The 23,055-nt window shown below is 65.6% G+C and overlaps 3 protein-coding genes across 4 annotated transcripts in view; all 3 read right to left on the reverse strand.

Annotated features, from left to right (window-relative positions):
• Nucleotides 1–10,751: 10,751 nt before the first annotated feature.
• Cilp2 (cartilage intermediate layer protein 2) lies at nucleotides 10,752–17,416 on the reverse strand. Its single transcript, XM_005409640.2, has 7 exons — nucleotides 17,269–17,416; nucleotides 16,453–16,515; nucleotides 15,992–16,264; nucleotides 14,557–14,835; nucleotides 14,285–14,393; nucleotides 13,726–13,883; nucleotides 10,752–13,577 (listed from the first exon to the last, which is right to left on the reverse strand). Exons 1-7 carry the CDS (start codon nucleotides 17,330–17,332, stop codon nucleotides 11,263–11,265), a joined length of 3,261 nt encoding a protein of 1,086 aa, XP_005409697.1. The 5' UTR covers nucleotides 17,333–17,416; the 3' UTR covers nucleotides 10,752–11,262.
• A 183-nt stretch (nucleotides 17,417–17,599) lies between these two features.
• Nucleotides 17,600–22,759, reverse strand: Yjefn3 (YjeF N-terminal domain containing 3). Its single transcript, XM_013507296.1, has 6 exons — nucleotides 22,453–22,759; nucleotides 20,586–20,694; nucleotides 19,166–19,276; nucleotides 18,916–19,029; nucleotides 18,699–18,849; nucleotides 17,600–17,839 (listed from the first exon to the last, which is right to left on the reverse strand). Exons 1-6 carry the CDS (start codon nucleotides 22,500–22,502, stop codon nucleotides 17,631–17,633), a joined length of 744 nt encoding a protein of 247 aa, XP_013362750.1. The 5' UTR covers nucleotides 22,503–22,759; the 3' UTR covers nucleotides 17,600–17,630.
• Nucleotides 22,760–22,853: 94 nt separating this feature from the next.
• Nucleotides 22,854–23,055, reverse strand: part of Ndufa13 (NADH dehydrogenase (ubiquinone) 1 alpha subcomplex, 13) — a 7,079-nt gene continuing 6,877 nt past the window's right edge. For both annotated transcript variants that reach the window (XM_013507298.1, XM_013507297.1), the window contains one exon: nucleotides 22,854–23,013. In XM_013507298.1, coding sequence (XP_013362752.1) covers nucleotides 22,891–23,013 — 123 coding nt within the window. In that variant the 3' untranslated portion in view covers nucleotides 22,854–22,890. The remainder of the gene's footprint in view (nucleotides 23,014–23,055) is intronic.

Below are 23,055 nucleotides of genomic sequence, written 5' to 3' on the forward strand. Positions count from 1 at the left end.
TTTTTTTTTTTTTGTCTTTTTGAGACAGGGTCTCACTATGCAGTTCAGGCTGGCCTTGAGCTCACTTTGTAGCCCAGGCTGGTCTCGAACTCCCAACGATTCTCCTGCCTCAGCCTCCCGAGCGCTGGGATTACAGGCGTACACCACCACGCCCGGCAGGGACAACTTTATTTTATTTTATTTTTTGTTTGTTTGTTTTTCTCCGGTACTGGAAATTGAATTCACTACTTTGCCCTTGCCAGGCAGGCGCTATGCTGCTGAGCTAAATCCCCAACCTAGCGACAACTTTCAATCAAAGAAATAAACATGATTTTATAAACTCAAAAAAAAGAAAAAAGAAAGAAAGAAATCAAACGACTGAGTTGAGGTAAAATATTTAGGTCTCATCATATCCAAGAGAACCTGAAGGCTAGGAAAGGACAGAGTTAAACCAATTTTTTCCGGGGGCTAGGGATTTAGCTCAGTGGCACAGCACCTGCCTGGCAAGCGCAAGGTCATGAGTTCTATTCCCAGTACCAGAAAAAAAAAAAAAAAGAAAGAAAGAAAAAACAATTCTTTCCTTCCCACAGCCCAAGACCCTAAAACAGCTAAGGGGATTCCTAGGAATTACAGGCTTTGTCACCTTTGGATACCAGGATATGGGGAGATTGCAAGACCCCTCTATCAACTTATAAAAGAGGCCCAAAAGACAGATACCCATATTTTAACCTGGGAACCCGATTCCCGAACAGTATTCCAGAAGCTTAAACAAGCTCTCCTAAATGCTCCAGCCCTAAACCTCCCCACAGGACACCATTTCAATTTATATGTAGATGAGAGGCGAGGTATGGCTTTGGGAGAACTTACACAGGATCTGGGACCCGCTCAACAGCCTGTAGGTATCTGAGTCATGAATTAGACGCTGTAGCAAAGGGATGGCCTGCTTGCCTTAGAGCTATGGCAGCTGTAGCTCTCTTAGTGCGGGCGGCATCCAAGCTGGCTTTAGGTAAAGATCTCACTGGACATACATCTCACACTGTGGCAGGACCTCTTTCGTCCAAGGGGAGCCTCTGGCTGTCAGACAGCGGACTTCATAAATACCAGACTCTAATTCTAGAAGGATTAGCCATTCAAATAAAGACACGTTCCTCCTTAAACCCTGCTACCTTTTTGCCAAAAAAAGAAAAAATTGAGGCTGACACACACGATTGTAAACAGGTAATTCTCCATACATATGCAGCTAGAAAAGACTTATTAGGCACATGCCTTACTAACCCTGATTTGACCATTTTCTGTGATGGCAGCTCCTTCGTGGAAAACGGAACAAGGAAGGCAGGGTATGCAGCGGCAATGCTACATCAGACTCTCGAAAGTTCCTCACTTACACCTGAGACTAGTGCTCAGTAGCGGAGCTCATAGCTCTGACCTTATCCTCTCTATGGGAGGCCATTACCGGCTCCTCTTGGCGGAAATCTTTGTTGACTATATTCATAATAATCCTGCTGATCTTATTATTTGGGCCATGCATACTTAATTGTTTCTTTGGCTTTGTCTCCTCCAGATGTAAAGCTATACGCCTACCCAAGATGAAAACGCTTGGTGTGTATCGAGGGCCTCTACATAGACTCTCTGGAGAGTATCTCTGACCGCCGATCAACAACTACGACCCCCTTCAGCCTGAGGAAGCCAGAGCGGTCATCTCCCATTACTCCCTCACGGCAGTTCAGGTGAGAGGGGAATGTTATAGGCAGCTAAGTTAGATAAAAATATTATAGGCAGTCAGACAGGGCCAGGTCCTCGAAAGAGCCAACAGGAAAGACAAGATAAGATACGTAAGCCAGGCCTGGTGGCGCACGCCTGTAATCCCAGCACTCAGGAGGCTGAGGCAGGAGGATCGTTGCGAGTTCAAGACCAGCCTGGGCTACAAAGTGAGCTCAAGTCCAGCCTGAACTGCACAGCGAGACCCTGTCTCAAAAAGATGAAAAAAAAAAAAAAAAAAGATAAGATACGTATTTGCTGTGGGCCAGACATCAAGACAGAGGACTAAACAAAGGCATCCACCTGCCTCCCTAGGTGTAAACATCAGGGATTGATGTTCTAAATAGGTAGCGGTCACCTTGAAGAGTCCCTGACCCAGCCCCTTACAGGAAAAACCCCTGTTCTGCATCCATGCCCGCCTGCTACATGACTGGCTTCCCCCTTTGATCCCGATTTAATCAGTTTTACCTCAACAGTTCTCATTGGCTGACCGTAGTTTTGTCCATTTTCCCCTATCTTGGACCCGCCTCACCTCGCGGTTTTACTATAAAAGTCCCTAGAAAAGACAGAGTGTTGGGTAACCCACTCGGGCCCCCCTTCTGTCCCTCTCTTGGACAGAAGCTTTCTTTCCCTCAATAAATATATTCTGCTCTTTAAAAAAAAGAAAAGAAAAGAAATCAAAGGACTGCGAGGTGTGCTCCTGTCTCGTGTCGCCCTCACGGTGCGCGGGTAGCGGGGCTCTGGTCCCTACGGCCTCCTGGCTGCCAGGGGACCATGCTGGAGGCGCCAAGGGCCACCCGAGGGACCAGCCCTGGGGATGAGCCAGCAGCGGGGGACAGTGACAAGTGCCTAATGAGGCCAGGGTGGCACCAGGGAGGGCAAACACGGGAGCCCAGGGAGCTACAGGCCCCGGAGGAGCAGCCTCTAGCGCACACGCGGGGTCAGCTGCGTCCCCAAGGCTGCCAGACCACGGCGACAGAGCCGTTTGGGCCTTCCTGGTTAGCTTATTGTTTTAAATGTTGCTCTTTTCATAAGCTTCTGTCAGAAAAACATACAGTTCTAGCGTCCAGCACAGTGGCGCATGCCTGCCATCCCAGTACACTGGGAGGCTGATGCAGGAGGATCACCAAAAGTTCCGGGTCCACTTGGGCTACATAATGAGATCCTGTCTCTGTCATTCCAGTTTTAGTACATGTGCTGCCGAAGCAAGCACGAGACCCTGTCTCAAAAAATAGAAAATAAAATGCCATCAAAAAAGACAAGACCGAAGTTTTTCTACCCACGCCTGTCAGCCTATCCTGCTCCTAATCCACTCCCCATCTGGTGCAGAGAGAGGGTGACCACCAGGGGTTTGGGGGAGAGGGGAACACCTCCTGGGATATTTGCATATGTTTGCATATGATTTGCATGCCTAGCTCATTTGGGTTTGATTTGCATGTTGCTTGCACACCTCTTCTCGGCTCTGCCTTGCTCCTGTGGACCAGTTTGTGGAGGGACAGTGACTCGGACCTCTGGGTCCTCCTGGTGGAGGCTGCACCACCCCCAACCTGGTTCCAAGAAATCACAGCTCCACTCTGTAAAGGCCCCCGGGATCCAAGTAGGCTGGGCCACACAGGGACACAGAGGACAGTCCCCTCCTGTCCCCGGATGACGGGCAGAGCACCAGGGGTGACTGGAGACCAGGAGCTGCACTTGCTTCATTTTGCAAGTAGTGGCTGAATACCTGGAGCAAGTGACCCTCATGGGAAGGGGTGAGGATCACACACAAGTCTCTGTCAGAAGGGTCAGTGGGAAAGGGTGCTGGGCTGTCAGACCCCCAGGTTTCTTTCTTTTGTTTGTTTTTTGTTTTTGTCTTTTTGAGACAGGGTCTCGCTGTGCAGTTCAGGCTGGCCTTGAGCTCACTTTGTAGCCCAGGCTGGTCTCGAACTCGCAACGATCCTCCTGCCTCAGCCTCCCAAGTGCTGGAATGACAGTCCTGAGCCACCAGGCTCGGGCATCCTTATTTTGGAACAGCAAGACACTGGAACGCAGGCGATACCTTTCCACCTCAAAACGCACATCCAAGTGTAAATTCAGGAGCTGGGCCTGCCCGCCGGCTCGGGGAGGTCACAGTAAGCCGGCCGAGCCCTGGGGACCAAGCCCCGCAGTGCTCGAGAGCCGCCAGTCGAGGCGGCGGGCTTTGCGGCCACCAGGGGGCGCCGCCGCGGCGTGAGCGGCCCCGGAGCGTGGGGACCGCAGGCGGCTTCCCCCGTGGCCGGCCCCACCTGCGGTTCTTGGCGGCACCGAGCGCCGGCTGCACCCCGGCGGCACCCTCCAGCCACACGCCTTTGCGCCGCTGCGGTGAGGGCGTCCGGACTCAGTCCTACACCTCCTGGGCCAGTGGGGATTCCGGAATCCAAGCGGCGTCCCGGGAAGTCACGGGGTGCGGAGAGCTGTGGTCCCGGTCGCGGGCACCCACTGGCGGCGGTCGGCGAAGGTTTGGCCCCTCCGTCCCTCCGGTGACCCGGAGCCTCCGGCGGCCAGGGGAGCGGCTCCGCGCCCGGGCCCCGCCCCTAGCCGGCTCCGCCCACGCCCCGATGGCCCCGCCTCTGCCCAGCCCGGGCCCGCCCGACCACGCCCATCACCTGGCCCCGCCCCTCGCCTGGCGGGATCCACTGCCCGACCCCGCCCACTGCCTGGCCCTGCGCCGGCCCCAGGTCTATTGGTCCAGCCCTTCCCTTTGCCCCGCCCATCATTACCCCTGTTTCTTCATTCATTGGCCCCGCCCTCGTGTGACCACGCCCCGTGCTTTGGTCCCGCCCCTATGTCCGGCCCCGCCCCTTCTCACTCTGCCCACCTCCGGAATCTTTGGCGATCGCCCGGAACAGAGTGAAGGGTCAGAAACAGGGTTCTGGCGCTAGAGGGCGGAGGAGGCTGCTGTCCCGAGTCCCCAGACACCCTCCCCAGGCGCTGGGTCGGTGAAGTGGGCTCCAGGACCCTGTCGGACTCCCCTGCAGCCCTCTGAGGCCTTGAAGAATGCCCCAACCTTGCCTGGCGTGGTGGCACACTCCTTTTTTTTTTTTGGAGGGGGGGTTTTCTCCGGTACCGGGAACCGAACTCACGACCTTGCGCTTGCCAGGCAGGCGCTTTGCCGCTGAGCTAAATCCCCAGCCCCATGCACACTCCTGTAATCCCAGCACTCAGGAGGCTGAGGCAGAAGGATCGTTGCGAGTTCGAGACCAGCCTGGGCTACAAAGTGAGCTCAAGGCCAGCCTGAACTGCATAGCGAGACCCTGTCTCAAAAAAAAAAGAATGCCCCAATCATCCACCCTCCCAGGGCCAAAGGCAAGCGGGTGAGCCTTGAAATGGGACTTTTGAGGGCCCCCACATGGGAATTTCGAATCTCTCCATGCCCAAACCCTCGTAGAAATTTTCAGATCCCCTGATCCACTCTCGGGAAGATCTAGAGACCCCCCGGTCCAGTTCTCAGAGGTATATCCAGCCCCAACATGGGGCAGTGGCAGTTACAAGGTTCCCCCCACATACAGTTTCAAGGTTGTCCACATCAAATCTCAAGGCGGAAGGGGCCCCAGGCTCGTTTCTCATTTTCACTTCTTCGGTGCTGGGCACGGAGCACGTGCTCTATTCCTCCGCAGCACGCAGTAAACATTTCTGTTCCCCCAAGACTCCAGCGGTGTTCAGAGCCCTGGGGAAGTCTGGGGACCCCAGCCAGGGCAGGACACTGGCGCCGGGCTGACGGAGGGGTCGCTCGGCTCTGACCCCTGCTCCTCCCACCCCGCGCCGAGGGGGAATCACAATTATTGGGGGCCCGCTGCGTGCCAGCCTTAGGCTCCCCAGACCGCCGTCCTCAGCTCGGCAAACAGGCTTGAGTGGAGTCAGGACCGGGCGTCCGCAGTGGCTTTGCGCTCGGGGCCTCTCTGATGGCTCAGGGACGGTGGGAGCCGCGGAGGCCGCGCGAGCCGGGAGAAGCCAGGGCCGGGCCGTGGAGCCCGGCCTGCAACGCGCCCTGCGGCCACCAGGGGCCGCACCCCGCCGAGACCGAAGTTCCCCGCGCCGTCTCGCGCCACACTGCAGGGAACCCGCTATTTCCGGAACCTGCCCCTGCAGTCTCCGCAGAGGTAGCAAACCCCGAGCCTCAGTTCCCGCGTCTGTAAAATGGGACGGTAATGGGACCGGCGAGGCCAGCGAGCAGAAGCCAGGAAAACGTGCGGCGTTCAGTAGCTGCCCAGGGGTGCACCTTCTCACGGTCGGGCGAGACCCGCGGGGCCCTCGGGGCCACGCTGAGCCCAAGGGTCCGCCCGGCAGCAGGAATGTCCCGCGGGGCCGCGGCCGCCGGAAGGGGCGCGCTCCCCGCCACCCGGGCTGCGCAGGCCCTCGAGGGGAGGCGCGACTCCCGGGGACCCCGGGGCACCGCGGCGCCGCCAGGGCCGGCCGCCAAGCCGGGCAGCGCGCTCAGAGGCCCAGCGCGCACATTCCTCGGCCCGGCGGCCGCTCCTGCTGGCGAACGCCCGCGGCTGGCCGGGAGGCGCGTGTTTCCAGCGGCCTCCGCGCCCGCCTGACCGCAGCCCACACTCCGCCTCCCGCCAGGCCCGGGGGCGGGGCCAGGCCAGACCACGCCCCGGGCCTGGCCACGCCCCTCCAACCGCAGGCCACGCCCCTCCCCGGATCCCCGAGCACCCGACCGCCCATCCCCGGGGCCTCCCCCAGGCGGCACCCACCCTGTTCGCGCGACCGATGCAGACCTGAGCCTGCCCAAGGCTGCGGGGCCAGCTGTCCCGCCCGCGGGGCCCAGGCGGCTGCGTGTGGAATCTGCGGTGGACGGGAACAGCGCGCCTGCCTCTCCTGGGACTCCCGGGGCCCCGCTCCGCCCTCTGCCTCAGTCTCCCCAGCTGAGCCAGGTGTGGTGACACACACCTGTAATCCTAGCAGGCGGAAGGCTGAGGCAGGAGGGTCACCCAGATCAAGGCCAGAATTGCACAGCCAAACCCTGCCTCAAAAAACGGGGCGATCCAGGGCAGCCCCTCTCTTTATCGGGACCTGCGCGCCCCACGGCGCAGCGCAGTGCTCTGGCGCCCCGACAGCGGCCGGCGGTGGTGAACAAGTGAAGCGCCTTTGCTCGCTGGCCCTGGGCCGTCCTCCTCTCCACCCCTCCCCCCAGCCCTGGGGGCCCATGCGGGGTCGTCGGGGGTATCTGGGCCCCATCACCCGGGCCTGCACCGCCAGGAAGAGCTCTTTTAGGACCTCCTCCAACTCCTGCTCCCGGGACATCCAGGGGGAACTAAAGGAAGAGCCCAAGGGCCAGGCCGGGCTGGGGTTTATTTGAGCTTTTCCTGTGGGTTTGTGGCAGATCTCGCCATAAAGGGCATTTGCTTAGAAGGTGGGGTGATAAGAGAACTTGCCCTAAAGGGCTGTGGGCAGGACCCACCCAGTCCATAGCAGGGGCCTCCCAAACCTGAGGTCTCTAGCCCCCAGGCTGAGGCTGGCTCTGCCTCCCCCAAAGACTGAATATTTCCTGCCCGCCTCCCTGTGCTGGGTCCTCAAGAGGAAGTAGCAAATTGAAGTTTGTCACCTTCCCTTGCTGGAAATTCTCACAGACAAAAGGAAAACACTGGGGCTGGGGATTTAGCTCAGCGGCACAGCACCTGCCTGGCAAGTGCAGAGTCATGAGTTCAATTCCCAGTACTGGGAAAAAAAAAAAAAAAAAAAGGAAAACACTAAGACCAGCATCAAAACTTTGGGACATCTGAGCCTGATTTGGCAGGCTTCTGCTCACCCTTCAAAACCCCAATCACAATGCCCTCTCCTCCCACAATCCCACAAACCTTCACAGACCTATCCCTTGGGTGTTTCCAGCATCTGGGCTTCTTGCTGACCTGCTATTGACCCTACAGGCTGGAGTAGCCATGGCTGACTCTTGTCTTGCCTCCCTGACCAGTCTAGCACAAGTCTTGGGGCTGGGTTTGTGCACCTTCACAAACAAATCTGTGTCCAGAGGTCAGCAAAAAGACATCGGGGAGCCCCGTGTGCCCCTAGCTGCGTGAGCCCCCACACCAGGCCCAAGACAGCCCCACCAGACCTCAGCATCTTCCCGCCACCAGGAAGAGGGCTGGAGCCAGAGGTCTGACAGGCTCCGAGTTGAGCCGGCCCTGGCAGCCCGGGCCTCCACCTCCTCAGCCGCCCCAGCTGCTCCCAGGCAGCGCCAGCCCGGGAGCGGGGTGGCGTGAGCGTGAGTGGGCAGCTGAGTCGGAGGCAGCCCCCGGCTGGCCCCACGGAGGCCCCGCGGCAGCCCTCGAGGACATACCTGAGGTTTGGCAGGGCCGCGGCTGAGTCAGCGAGGAAGGGCGTTGGGACGGCCCTGGAAGAGCGTCTGGACCTGCGGCCCCGCGCCCTCCCCAGCCCGAAGTGTGCGTGCGGCCAGCGGTGGCCAGCTGCCTTCGTGGGCTGCACCGCGGAGGGCCCCGACACAGCCTCCTGGACATCCCGGGCCCACGGTGTCCCAAGGGCAGGGGACGAGGGGACACTGGGCAGGGGCGCAGCTGCGGCGGGCGGGATGCTATCCGTGTTGTGTACTGTGCAAGCGTCACCGTGCTCACGGTGCCAGGGACCAGCTGGGGCACAGCACGGTGGCCAGACTGTGCAGGGGGAGACCTCTGCCCACAGAGCAGGGCAGGGCAGGGCGAGCGGACAGTGACCCCGGGGCTGAGGACAGCTCGAGGCTCCGGGGGACGCGTCCTTGCCGGCGCGTGTCCCGAGGGGGGTCCCCTCTGTCCCGCCGAGCATCAGGTGTGGGGACCTGACACTCACCTGGGCCGCCGCCCCCGACACCAGCCGGTGTTTCCACCAGCACAACGCCCGCATCCCTGCCTGCCTCGGGCCAGGCTGTGCCAGGCTGGCTCTGCCCTTGGGGCCTGGGGTGCCGGCAGCCCCGACTCTGCCGGCCGACGGGCGGGACAGGCAGCAGGGAAGCGGTGGTGGCCGCGCCAGGCCTACGAGGCGTGCGGGGAGCCAGGGATGTTCAGCCAGGACAGGAGCGCTGGGCTGCGGGGTTGGACCCTGTGCAGCTCTTATGAGGGAGGGCCAGAGCCCGGCTGCAGAAGGAATCACTTCTAAGGCTGGAAGGCACACAGCCCAGGGGCGCTCGTCCTGAGAAACATTGGTGGAACCTCTCCTGCTCCCAGACCTCGCCCTGCTTGCAAGATCTGTTACTTCCAGGGTTTGCATGACCAGTCCAGCCGCCTGGAGTGCCCTTCTTGCCTCACCCACCCGGCAAACTCCTAGACATCCTTCAAAACCCAGTGCCTCTGTCTCCTTTTCCAGGAAACTTCTCCCCCCGTCTGTGGTACCCACATTTGCTGTGTGTCCGTGGGCCAGTCTTTCAACTAGGAAGTAGGAGGGAACCCAATCTCCTGAAAGCACATGTTGGGGTCTCAAGGCAACAAACAGACATTAAATGCCCTTCGGGTGAGCCTGGTCTGGGACAGAGCGGGCCTGCATCCAGTCGGTGCCCAATGTGTGTCTGTTTTTCCTGTCCTCGCCCGGCCGCTGCACTCTGCAGGCGCATTTGAAGCACTTTCTTGCTCCAAAGCTCCTCCCTCCACCTCGTGTTAGGAATGTTAAAAACCCCTGGTTCTAAAATTATAAAAGTCGAAAATGCCGTGGGTGGGACCTGGGGCCTCCCGTGCCCTGAGCCGACCCCGGGTGGCTGTGGCCAGGGTCTCTGGGGGGTCCTGGCCCCCCACTTCCCCCGCGGCGGGGCGTGTGCTGGCAGCCCAGGCGGTAGGGAATGGATTTTCCAGAAGCCGCGGCTGCATTCCAGGAGGGAGGCGGCGGCCTGGTGGCTTGGGGCAGAACCTCCTTCTCTTCCAGCCTCAGTTTCTCCACCTCGAGGGGGGCCATGGCTGCCTTTTTTTTTCCCCTTCCCTTTTTACAGTGCTGCGGATGGAACCCAGGGCCTTTGTGCTCCGCTGCATCCCCAGCCCTTTTTGTTTTTTATTCTGAGACAGGGTCTCACTAAGTTTCCCAGGCTGGGCTTGAACTTGAAATCCGCCTGCCTCAGCCTCCAAGAGGGCTGGGATGAGATCCACTGCCACGGGTGGACAGGGGTTTCGGGAGGCTGCCCCAACCGCGGCCCATGTCCGCCCCACGCCAGCCTGCTCCTCGCAGGCTTTGGCAGTGCAGCCTGACACCTCATCACCCGGGCTGGAGCCACAGCAGCTGCCACCCAGCCGCGGGGGCCCCCATTCCCTGCAGGACCCCACGGCCTCCGGGCAGGGCTCCGCGGGCTCGGCAAGCGCTGTGGGCATCCTGCTCTCAGTCACAGCCTGCGCTGCTCGGCCCCTGCGAGGCCGTGAGTCCAGAGTCCAGGGAAGCCCAGTGCCCCTCAGGTACTCTGGGGACGCACTTGGGTTTAAGCGCCTGTGTCCCCAGCCCCAGGGCACCCCGAGGGGCACAGGGAGATGCGGGGCCCTGAGCCCAGGACAGAGGCAGGCAGGATGGGAGGGGCTGGTCTGGGGCCCAGGCTGCGGGCGGGAATGGGGGTGTGCCCAGCCCGCACCCCACCCCCCAGGCTGGGACAGGCAGGGTCCGAGGGGGCAGAGCCCCGCTGAGGACTCCAGGGCAGTGTTTCCGCCCCAGATGTCCCAGGCCATCCCGCTGGGCCCCCAGCTGCCACTATGCTTGGCGTTCCGTGCCTGGCACACAGAGGTCCCACTGAGGTCGCCTGGGCCAGGCCCAGCTCCAGGCCACCACAGCCGCAGGGCCTCAGGCTGCACACACACGCGCGGCCCGCACGGTTCAGATGTGTTTCTGTCCATGGGGACGCGGTGGTGCATCCCGTAACCCCAGCACTCAGGAGGCTGAGGCAGGAAGATCCCCAAGAGTTTGAGGCCAGCCTGGGCTACATAGTGAGATTCTGCCTCAAAAAACAAAACAAAACAAAAAAGTATGTTTCTGCCCAAGGACCAGGCAGCCCGGCAACCAACCCTCAGCCGCACGCAGACACCACAGGATGGACACAAGCATCTTTAATTGAGCCCCCCAGCCCCGCCCTGACACCCCAGGGTCTCCAGGCACGAAACACAGGAACTCCCAGCTGCACAGCTGCACCAGCATGGGGACTCAGGGAAACGCTCTCCTCTCTCACGGCGCCCAGCCTGGACCCCACGCACCCCACAACCGGCCCCCGGCTTTATTTCAATAAATAACCGCAGAACAAAGCTTGGGCCAAGGACCCGGAATCCAGGTGGAGACACTGCGACAGAGGCTGCCTCAGTGGTGAGCAGGGCAGGTGCCCGGGCCCCCGGACAGCTGTCCCTGGCACGGTGCTAGCTCCACCTCCTCCAGGCAAACTTCACTTCCGGTCACACGGCAGCGTCGCCTGCCCGCCAGGTCTGCCATCCTATGTGCCCACGTTTTGCCTTGACTCTTAGCTCTGGGCAGGGGCCCCCGAAGATCGGGGAGGGGACCTCTGGGGGAGGGGAGGGGACTTACCGGGGACAGAGCTGGGCAGCGAGCTCACGGCCCGCGTCACTGGCCCCGGCGCGTGCGGGGGGCCCTCGGGGGCCGGGCCCCCCGGCCCATCTCCCTGCGGATGTCGTCCAGCGCCGCCGCCGGGGACTCCAGCAGCCTCTGGAAGAGGCTGGGCCTGGACGGCGGCTCGCGGCACTGGAAGGTGACAGCTGTGCCCGCGTCGGACCTCATCTCCCTGGAGAAGCCGTCGGACGAGCCGTCGAAACAGCGGCCGATGGCAATCTCCTTGGCCAGCCTTGGGCTCTGGTCCGTGACCGTGTAGACGCCGTAGTTGTGACCCAGGGGGTCCAGGGGCGCCAGCATGGCAAAGGCGGCCGGGTCATCGGTGGGCGCGGGCGGGGGGTGCCGCTCCAGGTAGTCCTGCAGGAGCCTGTTGACGGCCACACGGCGGCAGCTGCCCTGGGGGGTGACGGTCACCAGCGTCCTGTCCACCTGCCGCTGGTCGAACAGCATGCCGCCACACTTGAACTCCACGCAGGCGGCCGAGGTGTTGGTGTGCTGGGGGTCGCGCACACTGCGGGCGTCCCGCAGGCCATAGAGCTGCCCCTGGGTGCGGGGGTGGCTGCCCCCCGCGTTGTGGGACCGCACCACCACCTCCTGGGGGCCCTGGACCTTCACCTTGAGATAGCAGGCCCGGAACTCCTGGGGGTTGGGCCACCAGGACAGGAGGTCGCCCGTCCAGGAGGCGGGCACGCCCTCCCTGAAGGGGACCACGTTGTACTCGTACTTGTCTGACTCCACACGTGAGAAGCGGAAGTGGCTGGCGGTGATCGGTGCGTCCTGGCACTCACGCAGGCTGCGCCACGGGTACACAGGCCCGTGGGCCTCGCTGGGGTCCCCGGGCCTGGGCTTGGCCAGGTTGATGCGGAAGCCGGTGCGTTTGAAGGCCGGGTCCTCGTGGTCGGTGCGCCGGTAGCCCAGCCGGTCCAGGTAGGGCTGCGTGACCCCCACAGAGGCCGGGAGCGGCCGGGGGCGCGAGGGCGCGGGCTCCAGCTCCTCGCCGCCCAGGGTAGCGGTGACCAGCGCCGTGTAGGCATCGGGCCGGTCCTGGTCACAGAAGGCCGGGAGGCAGGCGCCATTCGGCCCGGTGACCGCGCTGTCAAAGCGGCCCCAGGCGCGCGGGTTGGCGGAGAAGCCGGGCGCAGGCTCCAGGTTCACCAGCGTCACCACGACGCCCTCCACTTGCTCGCTGGCCGTGAACTTGTCGTTGGCGAAGGCTCGGACCTTCACAAAGCAGCGGCGGCGCTCGGGCACGTCCAGGTTGAAGAGACGCCGCTCGCGGACCTCCACGTTGCCGGCCAGGAACACGCGCTCCTCGCGGCGCACGCGGGGGCCGGGGGGGCCCTGGCGCCTGAAGCGGCTCTCCTCCTCCCACAGGCCGGTCTCGGGCTCCAGCGACCACAGCCGGAGCGCCTCGGCATGGCCAGCCATGCGGATCTGGTCCGCAGCCACGCGCACAGCCACGGGCCCTGTGTGCAGCTGCTCTGCGGAGCCCGGCGCACGCAGGTCCACGGAGAACATCCCGTAGGTGCGCAGTGGGGCCAGCTCACCACTGCTGTCCACGAAGCGCAGGTCGCTGGGGGCCGCCGCGGCGGAAGCCAGGTCTCTCGGGTCCACGAAAGTCACCCGGGCCTCCACGGTCCCGACGTAGGGGCTGCCATCCGTGGCCCGGACGGACCCAGGGGGCAGCACCAGCTCCGCAATGGGTGCCTCTTCCTCGAGGCTCCCGAGGGGGATCGTGTTGCTCTGGCTGGTGTCCAACAGGACAGCCGCCGCCTTCCGCATGGCCTTGACCTCGTGGTACACGCCTGCGCCTCGGGGGTCAAAAGGCAGCACCCTGACCGTGTCCACAAACTCGCCGCGGGGGTCCACGAACGTCACCACCAGCCGCTCCTTGGAGGGCGGCACCTCGATGGTGAAGTCGCCCTGGTAGGAGGTGAAGCCGATGGACTCCGGGCCCAGGAGGATCCTGGCAAAGCTCAGGGGCTCCCCGGAGTCCGCAGCCGCCACGCGGCCCCGGACCAGCCCCCGCGGGGGCAGGCACTTCCGGCAGCCACACTCGGCCACCACCTTCACCGGCAGGACGTAGCCGGCGCAGCGGATCTCCCGGCTCTCTAGGCGGCGCACGGCGCAGCAGCGCGAGCCCAGGTCCCCACAGCGGGCACCGGAGCCCAGGGGGCCCGGGCAGGGGGTGTCCGGGCAGAGACCCACGTCCAGGTAGGTGGGGCCGCTGTCACCCGGCCTGCTGCAGTCTTCGGGGAGTTTGATGAGGTGCTCTTGCGGCTGGGGGTCACACGCTGGCTGTTCCGGGGCTGGGGAGTCAGAAGACAGCGGTCAGGGCGAGGGGACGGCTGGGGTTACTAACGGACTGGGTTTGGGGCTCAGGGAAGTCAGGGGTCAGCGTGGAGCTGGGGTCCCTGGAGCTCAGGGCTAGGGAAGCTCACGGCTAGGGACGCTCACCCAGCACTGTGAGCTGGGCGGGGCCGGAGCGCACGGTGCCCGCCTTGCTCCACGCCTTGCAGTGGTAGACACCCGCCTGCTCGGCGCGCAGCCCGCGGAGCTCCAGGTGGGCGCCAGACCCATGCTCCCGCCTGTCCAGCAGCGTCCCGTTGTGGAACCTGGGGTGCGGGGACAACATGGGACCAGGGGTGGACCCGGAACATCAGCTTCGCCAGGGGTGACCTCTTCCTGAGGACGTAGGTCCCTCCGGCACCCACCTGCTCCCTGGATAAAGCTCTCCCACATGCCAGAGGGGAAATCAAGGCCAGCATCTGCTTCTAAAAGGTTTTTCCTTTTATTTTTAAGAATTTTTTGAGACAGGGTCTCACTAAATTGCTTAGGCTGACCATGAATTTGAGACTGTCCTGCCTCAGCCTGCTGAGTAGCTGCGATGACAGGCGAGCACCACCACCAGCAACACCCCTGGTTCTAGGTCTTTGAGGCACCAAATAAGCCCTGGAAACCTGATCCAACCCAAAGCTGGAAAGAGGCCCCTTCCCAGAGCCAGGCCAACGCTCACCACGAGTACTTCTTGGGCACAGGGTTCCCCCCAGCTTTGCAGCAGAAGGTCACGTTGTGTCCAGCCTCTCGCACACGGGACTGGGGGTGCTTCACCAGGTAGGGCTTCCCTGGTGGCAACGGTGACAGGTCAGGACGCCGTCCCACCCGGCATCTCCTGGGAACCTTCCCCAGAGCGAGGCCCCTCTTCTCTGCCGCAGCCTCCGGCGGCTTCCTTCCCTGGGGCCTCAGCCAGCCCCGCCGCCTCGTCCTGCCCTCTGCCCCGGCACTCACTCAGTTTATGGAGGACAATGGTGACCGCCGAGGAGTTGGAGCTGCTGGCCCGAGCCTGGGCTGCACCCGGGGAGAAGCCGTCCACCTGGGCACTCACGCTGGCCCGGCCACTGGCACAGACCCCAGGCACCTGGAAGGCCCCGTGAGCATCGCTGGTGGCTACGGTGCCAGGCCGGGCCCGCAGGGAGACCCTGGCTCCTGACAGCGGTCGCCCGGATGAGGTGACCACAGATCCCAGGAGGATGTGGTCAGGGCACCCACAGGTGTCGGGGCTGCATCCTGGAGGGACACAGGGGCAGAAAGGCCTCTATATTCTCTGCTGGAGAGGACTTTTTGCTCGGTTAGTCACTCAACAAACACACCTGCAGCACTGCCCCCTATGTTGTGCCCCTTTGAGGCCTCAGCAACGCTTGGGGCAAAGGGATGGAGGCGAGTGTGTACGGCTGGACCAGCAGCGGGGAACTGGGGCCCAGAGGGAGGGAAGACACCCCGGCGGAGGGGCAGGAGCGGCGACTCAGAGGATGGAGACAAGTCAGCAGGGTGCGGAGTCCAGCGGGAAGCTGTGGGCCGGACTGCAGCTCCCTCCCCACCCCGCGGGCTCTGCTGAAGATGGAAAGTTCCACTGGAAACTTGCGGCAGAGGTGCTGGGAGGGCAGAGCCGGGGGTGGGGCCCCCCACTGGCCACCGAGTGCCCCCGTCCGCCCCCACGGCGAGGTCTGCAGGCCGTGTTTGTGGAGCCGGGGCGGGGCGGAGTTTCCAGTCGCCGCCTGGCTGGCTGGTGTCTGTCCGCGAGGCCTGGGCACCGGGGCCGCCAGGGTGTGAACGGCGCCCGCGTGGGCGTGAGGGGGGCAGCGCCGCGCGCGTGCACCACGCGGGCAGAGCGCACTTCTGTTCGTGCGCGCCGTGCCGCAGGGGAGGTGGCCCCAGCATCTGCCCTGGCCTTCCGGATGTGCACACAGCAAGGCTTGGGGGCCCGGGGTGCGGTGGGGGGTCGGGGGAAGGCTCTACCTGGTCCCCACCCTAGGCTCCAAGCCCATTTTCCCTCCAGGCCCTGCCCCGCCCCCCAGCCCTCCGGGAGGCTCCCTCCAAAGCCCCGCCCCTCAACGCCCGGCCACACCCACAGCCTGCCCACCCTCTAGGCCCCGCCCCCTCTACCTGGGTACCCGGGCCTCACACACGCCCGTGCCTCCAGGCCGTGCCCTGGACACACGGACTTGGGCACCTGGGGCGACACAAGCAACGCGGGCAGAGACCCCACGGCCTCTACACGGTCCACGCGACCTCCAAGGACTACAGAGGACGCTCCCTCCCCACGCACCCGCCCGCTGAAAACCTGGGGACAGTGCAGGGTGTAGGCGCCCTAGCCCCGCCACCTGCCAGAAATCCCCGCCCCCAACACGCCCCGCCCCTGGGGCCACGCCCACACGCCCCTCACCCAGCGGGCAGCGGAAGCGCACGTGGTAGTTGGAGCAGCGGCGGCCGCGCGGCTGCTCGCGGTTGAGGCACCAGAAGCCGCGCGCGGGGTTCAGGTGCACGCGCTCGCCCACCGCCGACGGCAGCGCCCAGTCCGTGGTGCGCGCCTCCAGCGCCAGCGGCCGCGGGCACACGCGTGCGGGCCCATAGTAGAAGCGGATGGCGGCCAGGCTCTCGAAGTCGCCGTCTCCACCCGGGTGGTCCACGTTGAACCAGGACGTCCACTCGCTGGGCTCTGTGGGCACCGTGCGCTGAGACCGGGGGCAGCCTGGGGGCCCCAGGGCCAAGGGTCGCCCCCACCCAGCCCCACAGGCCAGCGCCCGAGCTCTCCTCCTGCCCCCAACCCTAACCCCAGCCTCCCTCTGTGACCCCTCAGCCCGAGTCTGCCCCAGCGGAGCGGGAACCCCGTCCCGGCTGACCAACCTTCCCAGTCCTCCAGGGCCGGCGAGGGCTGGCTGGGGTGCAGCGCGCGCCGCTCCTGAGCATCTGCAGGAGCGGGGGACGGGAGCGCGATGCTGGGGACCGCTGGGACCCCCTCTGGTGCAAGAGGGAGGCCAAGGTCGCCCCCACTTGGCAGGGAAGGAAACAGGCTCTGGGAGGCCTCCTCCAGCTCCAGGCTTCCGCAGCCCCTTCCCTCAGACCCGTTACTATGGCTTGGGGAGTCCGTGTCCCCTCGGTCCCCAGGCTCGGGTCTCCTTTTTGGGGTGTCCCGCGGCCCCAAGCTTATCAGGTTCATTTGGCTCTGCATCTGGTCCCCCCCGCCTGGGGCTGAAGTCCTCCTGTAGTACCCGCTTCCTGCTCCTACCCCGCTCGCGGCCCTGGAGTCCAGCCTCACTGTCCCCGCGAGCCTGGGCAGGGTGACAGCCCGGGCCAGCACCCTCCCGCTCTGACGCCTGGGCTGCGCCGCTTCTTTGGGCGTCTCGGGTGTGTGGGAGGTGGTGGGAGGAGACCGCCCTGACCCCTGGGCGGGGGACCTGGAGATTCAGAGTCTCCAAAACGGGCTGGGTCAGACAGCCCTGGAGCCCAGGTTCCCGCCCATCGCCTGCGCCCGGGCCCCTGCGGTACCTTCCCAGAGCGGAGGGCCGGACGCGCTCCCCGCCCAGCCCCGGCAGGTCCCGAGCCCCGCGGCCCCAGCTCCGCACCCTGGGCCATGAGAGGGGACCCAGACCCCGGGGACGCGGGATCCCTCGGTCCTCTTTCCCCGCGTGGGTCCCAGGCCAGCCTCGCCTCGGGCCTCACCTCGGGCCCCCGCCAGGTGGGCGGCGGCGACACAGAGACAGAGCAGTGGCAGCCGTGACGCCATCGCGGTCGTCGGCCAGGGAGTGCGCGCTGCACCGCGCTGGGATCCGACTCCGGACTCGCCCGACCGGGGTCCGCGGATGAGGGCGGGGGCGGGGCGGGGCGCTGACCCCGCCCACCGAGAGCCTCCCCAGGCCCACGCGCGGCCCCGCCCCGCCCCGGGTCCCCCGCGCCCGCTGGAATCCCCCGCCGACCGGAAGCGGCCGCGAGCCCGGCGCGGCGCCCGACCGCAGCCCGCTCCCCCGACGCAAAGCAGGACCCGAGGCGGCGCGACGGTGGTGGCATCCGTTTATTGGGGGCGGTCACAGCGCCGCGACGCAGTCGGTGCCCGCGTAGCCTGGCAGACGCAGCGCGAACTTGCGGCGCACGTCCTCGGGCACGAACCTGCCCGCCACGAAGTGGTGGCGCCCGGAGAAGCGGCCGGCGCAGCGCTTGGGGGCCGCCAGCGACACCAGCACGTCCGGCCGCAGCCCGTCGTCTGCGTCCCCGTCGCCGGTCTCGGCGTCCCAGCCTGGGGGCCAGGAGTCGGAGCTGGGGGTGCGCCCCGCCCCGCACCCCACTCCCCTCCAGATCCAGCCTCTGCCCCGTCACGGGGTCCTGGCTGGGCCTGCCCACCAGGGAGCTGGGCCGCCCCGCCCGGGAGCCTCTGCCCTCAGGGTACCTTGTCTGGTCCCTCCTCCGCCAGACCCAGCCCCTGCCCCCAGGCTACGTTCCCGCCAAGCCCCCGCCTTCGGACCGGGTCTGGCTGCACCCCACCGCTGCCCCTGAGCCCCGCTTAGATGGCAGCCGCCTCCGTCCGCCCCAGGGTCCCCGTATGACGTAACGGGACCCCCCGCAGCAGGTCGCAGCCTCCGTGCCCACTCAGTCTCACCTGAAGCCGGGGCCTCGCACCGGAGGCCGCCGGCTCTCCCGACCCCAGCGCCCACCCTCGGGCGCAGGCTCCGAACCACCCCGCTGCGGGCTCCCTCCCCGTGGCACCCGGCGGGGGCGCTGGGACGCCGACCGCAGGGGACACCCCCGGAGCGCAGCGCCCCCGCGGAGGGTCCCGGCCAGCCGCTGTTTATCCCGTCTGCCGTCCCTAATGGCTCCAGCAGGCGCGGGGCGGCGGCCAGGGCGGCGCGGGCTCTGCCAAGTGAGCTCACGTCTGCCCAGGCCAGGGGGCCAGGGTAGGCAGCGGCACGCGGGGCGGGGCCTCGGGAAGCGGACCGGGTCGCCTGGGGCAGCGGCCTCGGTCATCCCCGGTCGTCCCCATTCCCGGGATGGGTGCTCAGCGGAGAGCACGCTCCATCCCCGCTGGGGAAACTGAGGCTCGGAGCGTGCCGACAGGCGTCCCCCCCCCCGCGCGCCCACCCGTGCCCCTGCCTGCGTGCCTGAGGGGATGTCCAGGCTCACGAGGGGGATGGACAGCAGTTTCAACGTGGCCAGCGCGCGGGTGCAGGGCCCCCCGGCCGCAGCGGGCTCCACGCCCGGGCCGAGCACGGCGTCCACCACCAGCCCGTAGGCGTCGTTGATGAGCTGCACCTGCGGGGCGGGCGGGTCAGGGGGGCCTGGGGGCAACGTCCGCCCCCGCCCCGGCCCCCCGCCGACCTCGGTGGGCAGGTAGGACAGGAAGGGGATGTCCATCTTCTCGCACTGCGTGGTCAGGTCGCGGTGCAGCAGGTCCAGCGAGCGCGTGGGGTAGAAGATGGTGGGCTCGTACTCCTGCGGCGGGAGAGGGGCATGGGGGTTCTGACCCGCCCGGCAAGCCGCGTCCCTGTCCCCTGGGACTCTAGCAGGGGGAAGATGTGGTTTCTACAGGGACCAAGTCAGGGTGAGCCTGGGGGCGCCCGCTACTCACAAACACCCGCAGGTGCCGGGCACAGACCAGCCCCACCGCCCCGTTGTGCTCCGGGCCGCACACAACCAGCACGGTCCTCTGCCTCCGGGAGAGGGCGGGCAAAGGGAACACCTGGGGGACGGCAAGGGCACAGGCTGGCGAGGGAGCACCCTCCCCGGCCGCGGGGACACGGGCCTGGGACAGGGGACAGGGTGGGGCTGGGGCCTGGAGGTCATAGAACAGGGCCAGAAGAGAGGTGTTCTGGCTAAAGGGCGGAGACCTGTTTCGCCACCCAGCGGAGCGCGGCGGAAGCTTGCCTCCGCCGCGGAGTGCGGTTTGCGCATCTTCGCCCGCGCCGCAGACAGGGCTTCGGTCCACCCTTTCTAGAGGTGGCTGCCCCTCCCTGCCCGTGTTTCCAGGCGTGGGGGGGAGCTGAAAGAGGGAGGCAACCCCCTACCATCCCCGCACCTCTTTTCCTGTCCATCTCTCTGCTATTCCTCCTCTCCCGTTTTCTTTTTGCCGTTACTGTCTAGAGTGTGCTGAGCTACATCCCTAGACCCTTTTTTTTTTTTTTTTCCTTTTGGAGACAGGGTCTCGCTATGCAGTTCAGGCTGGCCTTGAGCTCACTTATGTAACCCAGGCTGGCCTCGAACTTGCAACGATCCTCCTGCTTCAGCCTCCCGAGTGCTGGGATTACAGGCGTGCGCCACTGCGCCCGGCGCAGCCCTTTTTGTTTTGAGACAGGGTCTTGGTAAGTTGCCCAGACTGGCCTCCAACTTGTGACCTCCTGCTTCAGCCGTGACTACAGGGTGACCATCGCTCCCTTTTCAGCTCAACGTCCGCTTCCGATCCCCGGCCTCACCTCCGAGCCCCAGCCCTCCCTCTCCAGCCCCACCTCTGCCTTCAGCAAACCTGAGCGACCAAAGCCCCAGGCGCGAACTGTCTTCTCAGCCACGGGCAGGGAAGCGGCCCCGCTCCAGCCGTCTCCCCAGGCGACCTGGGTCCTGCCCAGCCGGGAACAGGGCCGAGCCCCAGTGTGGGAGGCGATGACCCCCGCTGGGCGCGACCGAGGGGTCGGAACTGACAGCCCTGGGCTCACCCTACGGCGCGCGCGCTCTGCTTGGCACGCACTTGAGAACGGGAAAAGTTCAATCCAGGTAAAGAAAGATACCCAGCTGCTCTTAAAGGGCCACAGCGTTCAGAAAAAAACGAAGGAAAAGGGAGAAAGAAGGCGGGGGGGGGGGGAGGCGCCTGGCCTGTGCGGTGGTCCTCGTGCTGAACGGGTTTCTCGCCCTTCCTCCCAGGGGACCCACCTGCTCCCCTCCCGGACACACCCGGCTTGCAGCTCCGCCTCAGGTGTGACCTCGGGCAGCGCCCGCCCGTGCCTCAGCCTGTCCAGCTTGGAGGCGAGGCCATCGTCCTAGGTCCGGGGGTCAGGTACCTTGGCCACAGCCACCGCGCTCGCATGCCCGCACAGCTCCACCAGCTGCTGCCGCCCGAAGCGGTAATCCTCCAGCAGCTCCCGCTCCAGGGCGGCCGCCTCCGCGGCGCTAGGGACAGAGAGGGATGGATTCGCGGAGACCCGCCCGTCTCAGCCGCTACCCCGGGGGAGCTCCTGCAAGCCCTGCGCTGGGGACCCTTCCTGTTCCTCAGTTGCCCGGTCCCACCAGCAGCCCGTTGAAGGACGCCGCGCGGGAAGCTGCAGCCGCAGGCCGAGGCGCGCGCGCCCTCTGGCGGCCGAAGGCGTTCTCAGGGTCTCGACGCGGAGGAAGGCGGAGGCCGGGGCTTCCAGGGCGGAGGTGGACCGGGTCCAGGCAGCGCCGGGGCGGGCGCGCGGCCCTGGGCATCTGGGCAAGGCGGGTTTGGGGGGCTGTAGGCTTTTTCGGTTTTTTGAGGCAGGGTCTCACTGTGGAGTCCAGGCTGGTCTGAACTTGCCGTCCTCTGTCTCCGCCTTCCGAGTGCTAGGGTTACAGGTGTGCGCCACCACGCCCGGCGGCAGTTTTAAGGGCTGGGGGGTGGACATGGGACTTGTGACCCCTCTCCAGGTGCAGTGAGGAAGTTAAAATATGTGCGGCCCCGCGGCTCGAGGTGAGGCTCCGTGCGCGCCTCTCCGGGCAGGCGGCCCGGGCAGTGAAAGCGCGCCCTCGCTCAGAAGGCAGTGGGGATGTAAGGCGGCAGGACCCTAAAGCAGCGCGGGCCCTCGAGGGTCGGGACCACGCCAGGGCACGGTGGGGGCCCCGGGAGCACCCGGCTGGTGGCTGGCAGGGCATGGCTGGCAGAGAGGGGGCGGCCAGGCAGGGGCCAGGTCTGCTGGTGGTGCCCGCAGTGGAGCCCTTCCCTTCCTGCTGTGGTGGCACCTGCACGGGCGGGCAAAGCAAAGCACGCAGCGGCACCCGGGACCAACAGGCCGTCGAGCGCTTGCGGGGGGAGGTGACCTGGGAGAAACGCCACCAGGAAGACGCTTCGGGGCCCCGAGGCGGGCACAGCAGGTGACTGGTGAGCTCGGGCACAGAGCCCGGGGCTGCGGCTTCGGCAGAAGTAGGGTGAGGGTGGAGGCCGAGGAAGGGGACGTCTGGGGCGGCGGGCTCCGAGCCGGGAAGCACGTGCCAGGCCCATTCAGCTCAGGGGGAGGGTCCTACAAGCTGAACGCGTCGCGCCTCTGGCTGCCGCCCCTGGGGGGCACCTGGACCTTTATCTTCAGAGTGGTCATTTCGGCGTCGGAGGGGTGCTGGGGCCCAGAGGCGGCGGGGCGGGCGAGGGACAGGGCCATTTGCTGCTGCGGGGCGCGGGAGGCCCCGTGCTGAGGGTGCCTCTGACTGCCCCCAACTGCAGCGCGGGGAACTGGGCTGCTTCCCGGAGGGCACGGGCATCCTCGGGACACCAGGCTGCGCACGCAGCGGCCCGACCCGCCAGCTCCCCGGGGCTGAGACCCAACCCCGCGGCGTCCCCGCCCGCCCCCACGCGCCCGGGACCCCCGCCCCCGCCCCATGAAGCCCTCGCTGGGGCTCGGGCAGCAGAACCCGCCCCGGGCCCTTCCCTCCTTTGCACCGGAGCGGCAAACAGGACAGATTCCCGGGGCAACCCGCGCGTCCTGGGGGCTGCGAGGCGCGGCGGAGGGGGAAAGCTGATGAATATTCATGAGGGGCCGGCCCGCGGATGTGGTTTCCCCGGTAACCGGCTCCGGAGGTGTCGGCCGCCGCGGGCTCTTTCCAGCAGAGGCAGGGCAGCCGGTCCGCGCCGTGCAGGCCCCGCTCCGCCCACCCGCCTTGGTACCAGGACCCTCCCGGCCCGGCCCTCTGCCCGCTGACCTGAGGAAACTCCGCTCCTCAGGCGCCTCCGCGGGCTCCGCGCCGCTCATGGCCGAGGCGAGCGGGTGCACGCGATCCGCTCTCGCCCGGCCTTTCAAGCGCAGCCGAGGGGCGGGCGGCGCTCACGCCCACCCAGGACACCCGCCAATCAGGAGGCGCCGCGAAGGCGCTGCGCGTGCCCATTGGGCGGTGCGTGCGGCCCACTTAACCCTTCGATCCCCGGAACAGAGCCGCCGGCGGAGGGAAGCGGGAAGCGCAGAGCGCGGGCGGCGGCGGGGAAGCTAAGGCTGGGGAAGCGGAGCGACAGGCCCACTGCGGCGGGTGCTGGCCTGGGGTGAGCGGCACGCCCGGCACTCTGGGCCCTAACTGACGGGGACCCCGGGTGTCCACGAGACAGCGTCTGGGTGGGCACGCGCGTTTATTCCCCGAGCGGGCGCCCTACGACGAGAACCACATGAAGCCGAAGCTGGCGTTGAAGACCTCCTCCGGCGTGCGCAGCCCGTACAGCTCGCCGACGATCGGGGGCACCCAGCGCGTGGTGTGGAACGTCGACTCGCCCACCTGGGGACAAGCACAGGAGGGGGAGCGAGCGTCGGGCGCTGC

Source organism: Chinchilla lanigera, unplaced genomic scaffold (genome assembly GCF_000276665.1).
Source record: "Chinchilla lanigera isolate Chin_1 unplaced genomic scaffold, ChiLan1.0 scaffold00123, whole genome shotgun sequence".
In the NCBI taxonomy this organism is placed as follows: Eukaryota; Metazoa; Chordata; class Mammalia; order Rodentia; family Chinchillidae; genus Chinchilla; species Chinchilla lanigera.

Coding starts and splice junctions, on each gene's coding strand:
- Cilp2 (XM_005409640.2), bottom strand. CDS start 17,332: ATGGCGTCACGGCTGCCACTGCTCTGTCTCTGTGTCGCCGCCGCCCAC. Junction 16,516..17,268: donor CCACCTGGCGGGGGCCCGAG/GTGAGGCCCGAG, acceptor CCGCTCCTGCAG/ATGCTCAGGAGCGGCGCGCG. Junction 13,884..14,284: donor GTGCCCAAGAAGTACTCGTG/GTGAGCGTTGGC, acceptor CCCGCACCCCAG/GTTCCACAACGGGACGCTGC.
- Yjefn3 (XM_013507296.1), bottom strand. CDS start 22,502: ATGAGCGGCGCGGAGCCCGCGGAGGCGCCTGAGGAGCGGAGTTTCCTC. Junction 20,695..22,452: donor GAGGAGCGGAGTTTCCTCAG/GTCAGCGGGCAG, acceptor CTCTGTCCCTAG/CGCCGCGGAGGCGGCCGCCC. Junction 19,277..20,585: donor GCGCGGTGGCTGTGGCCAAG/GTACCTGACCCC, acceptor GCCGTCCCCCAG/GTGTTCCCTTTGCCCGCCCT.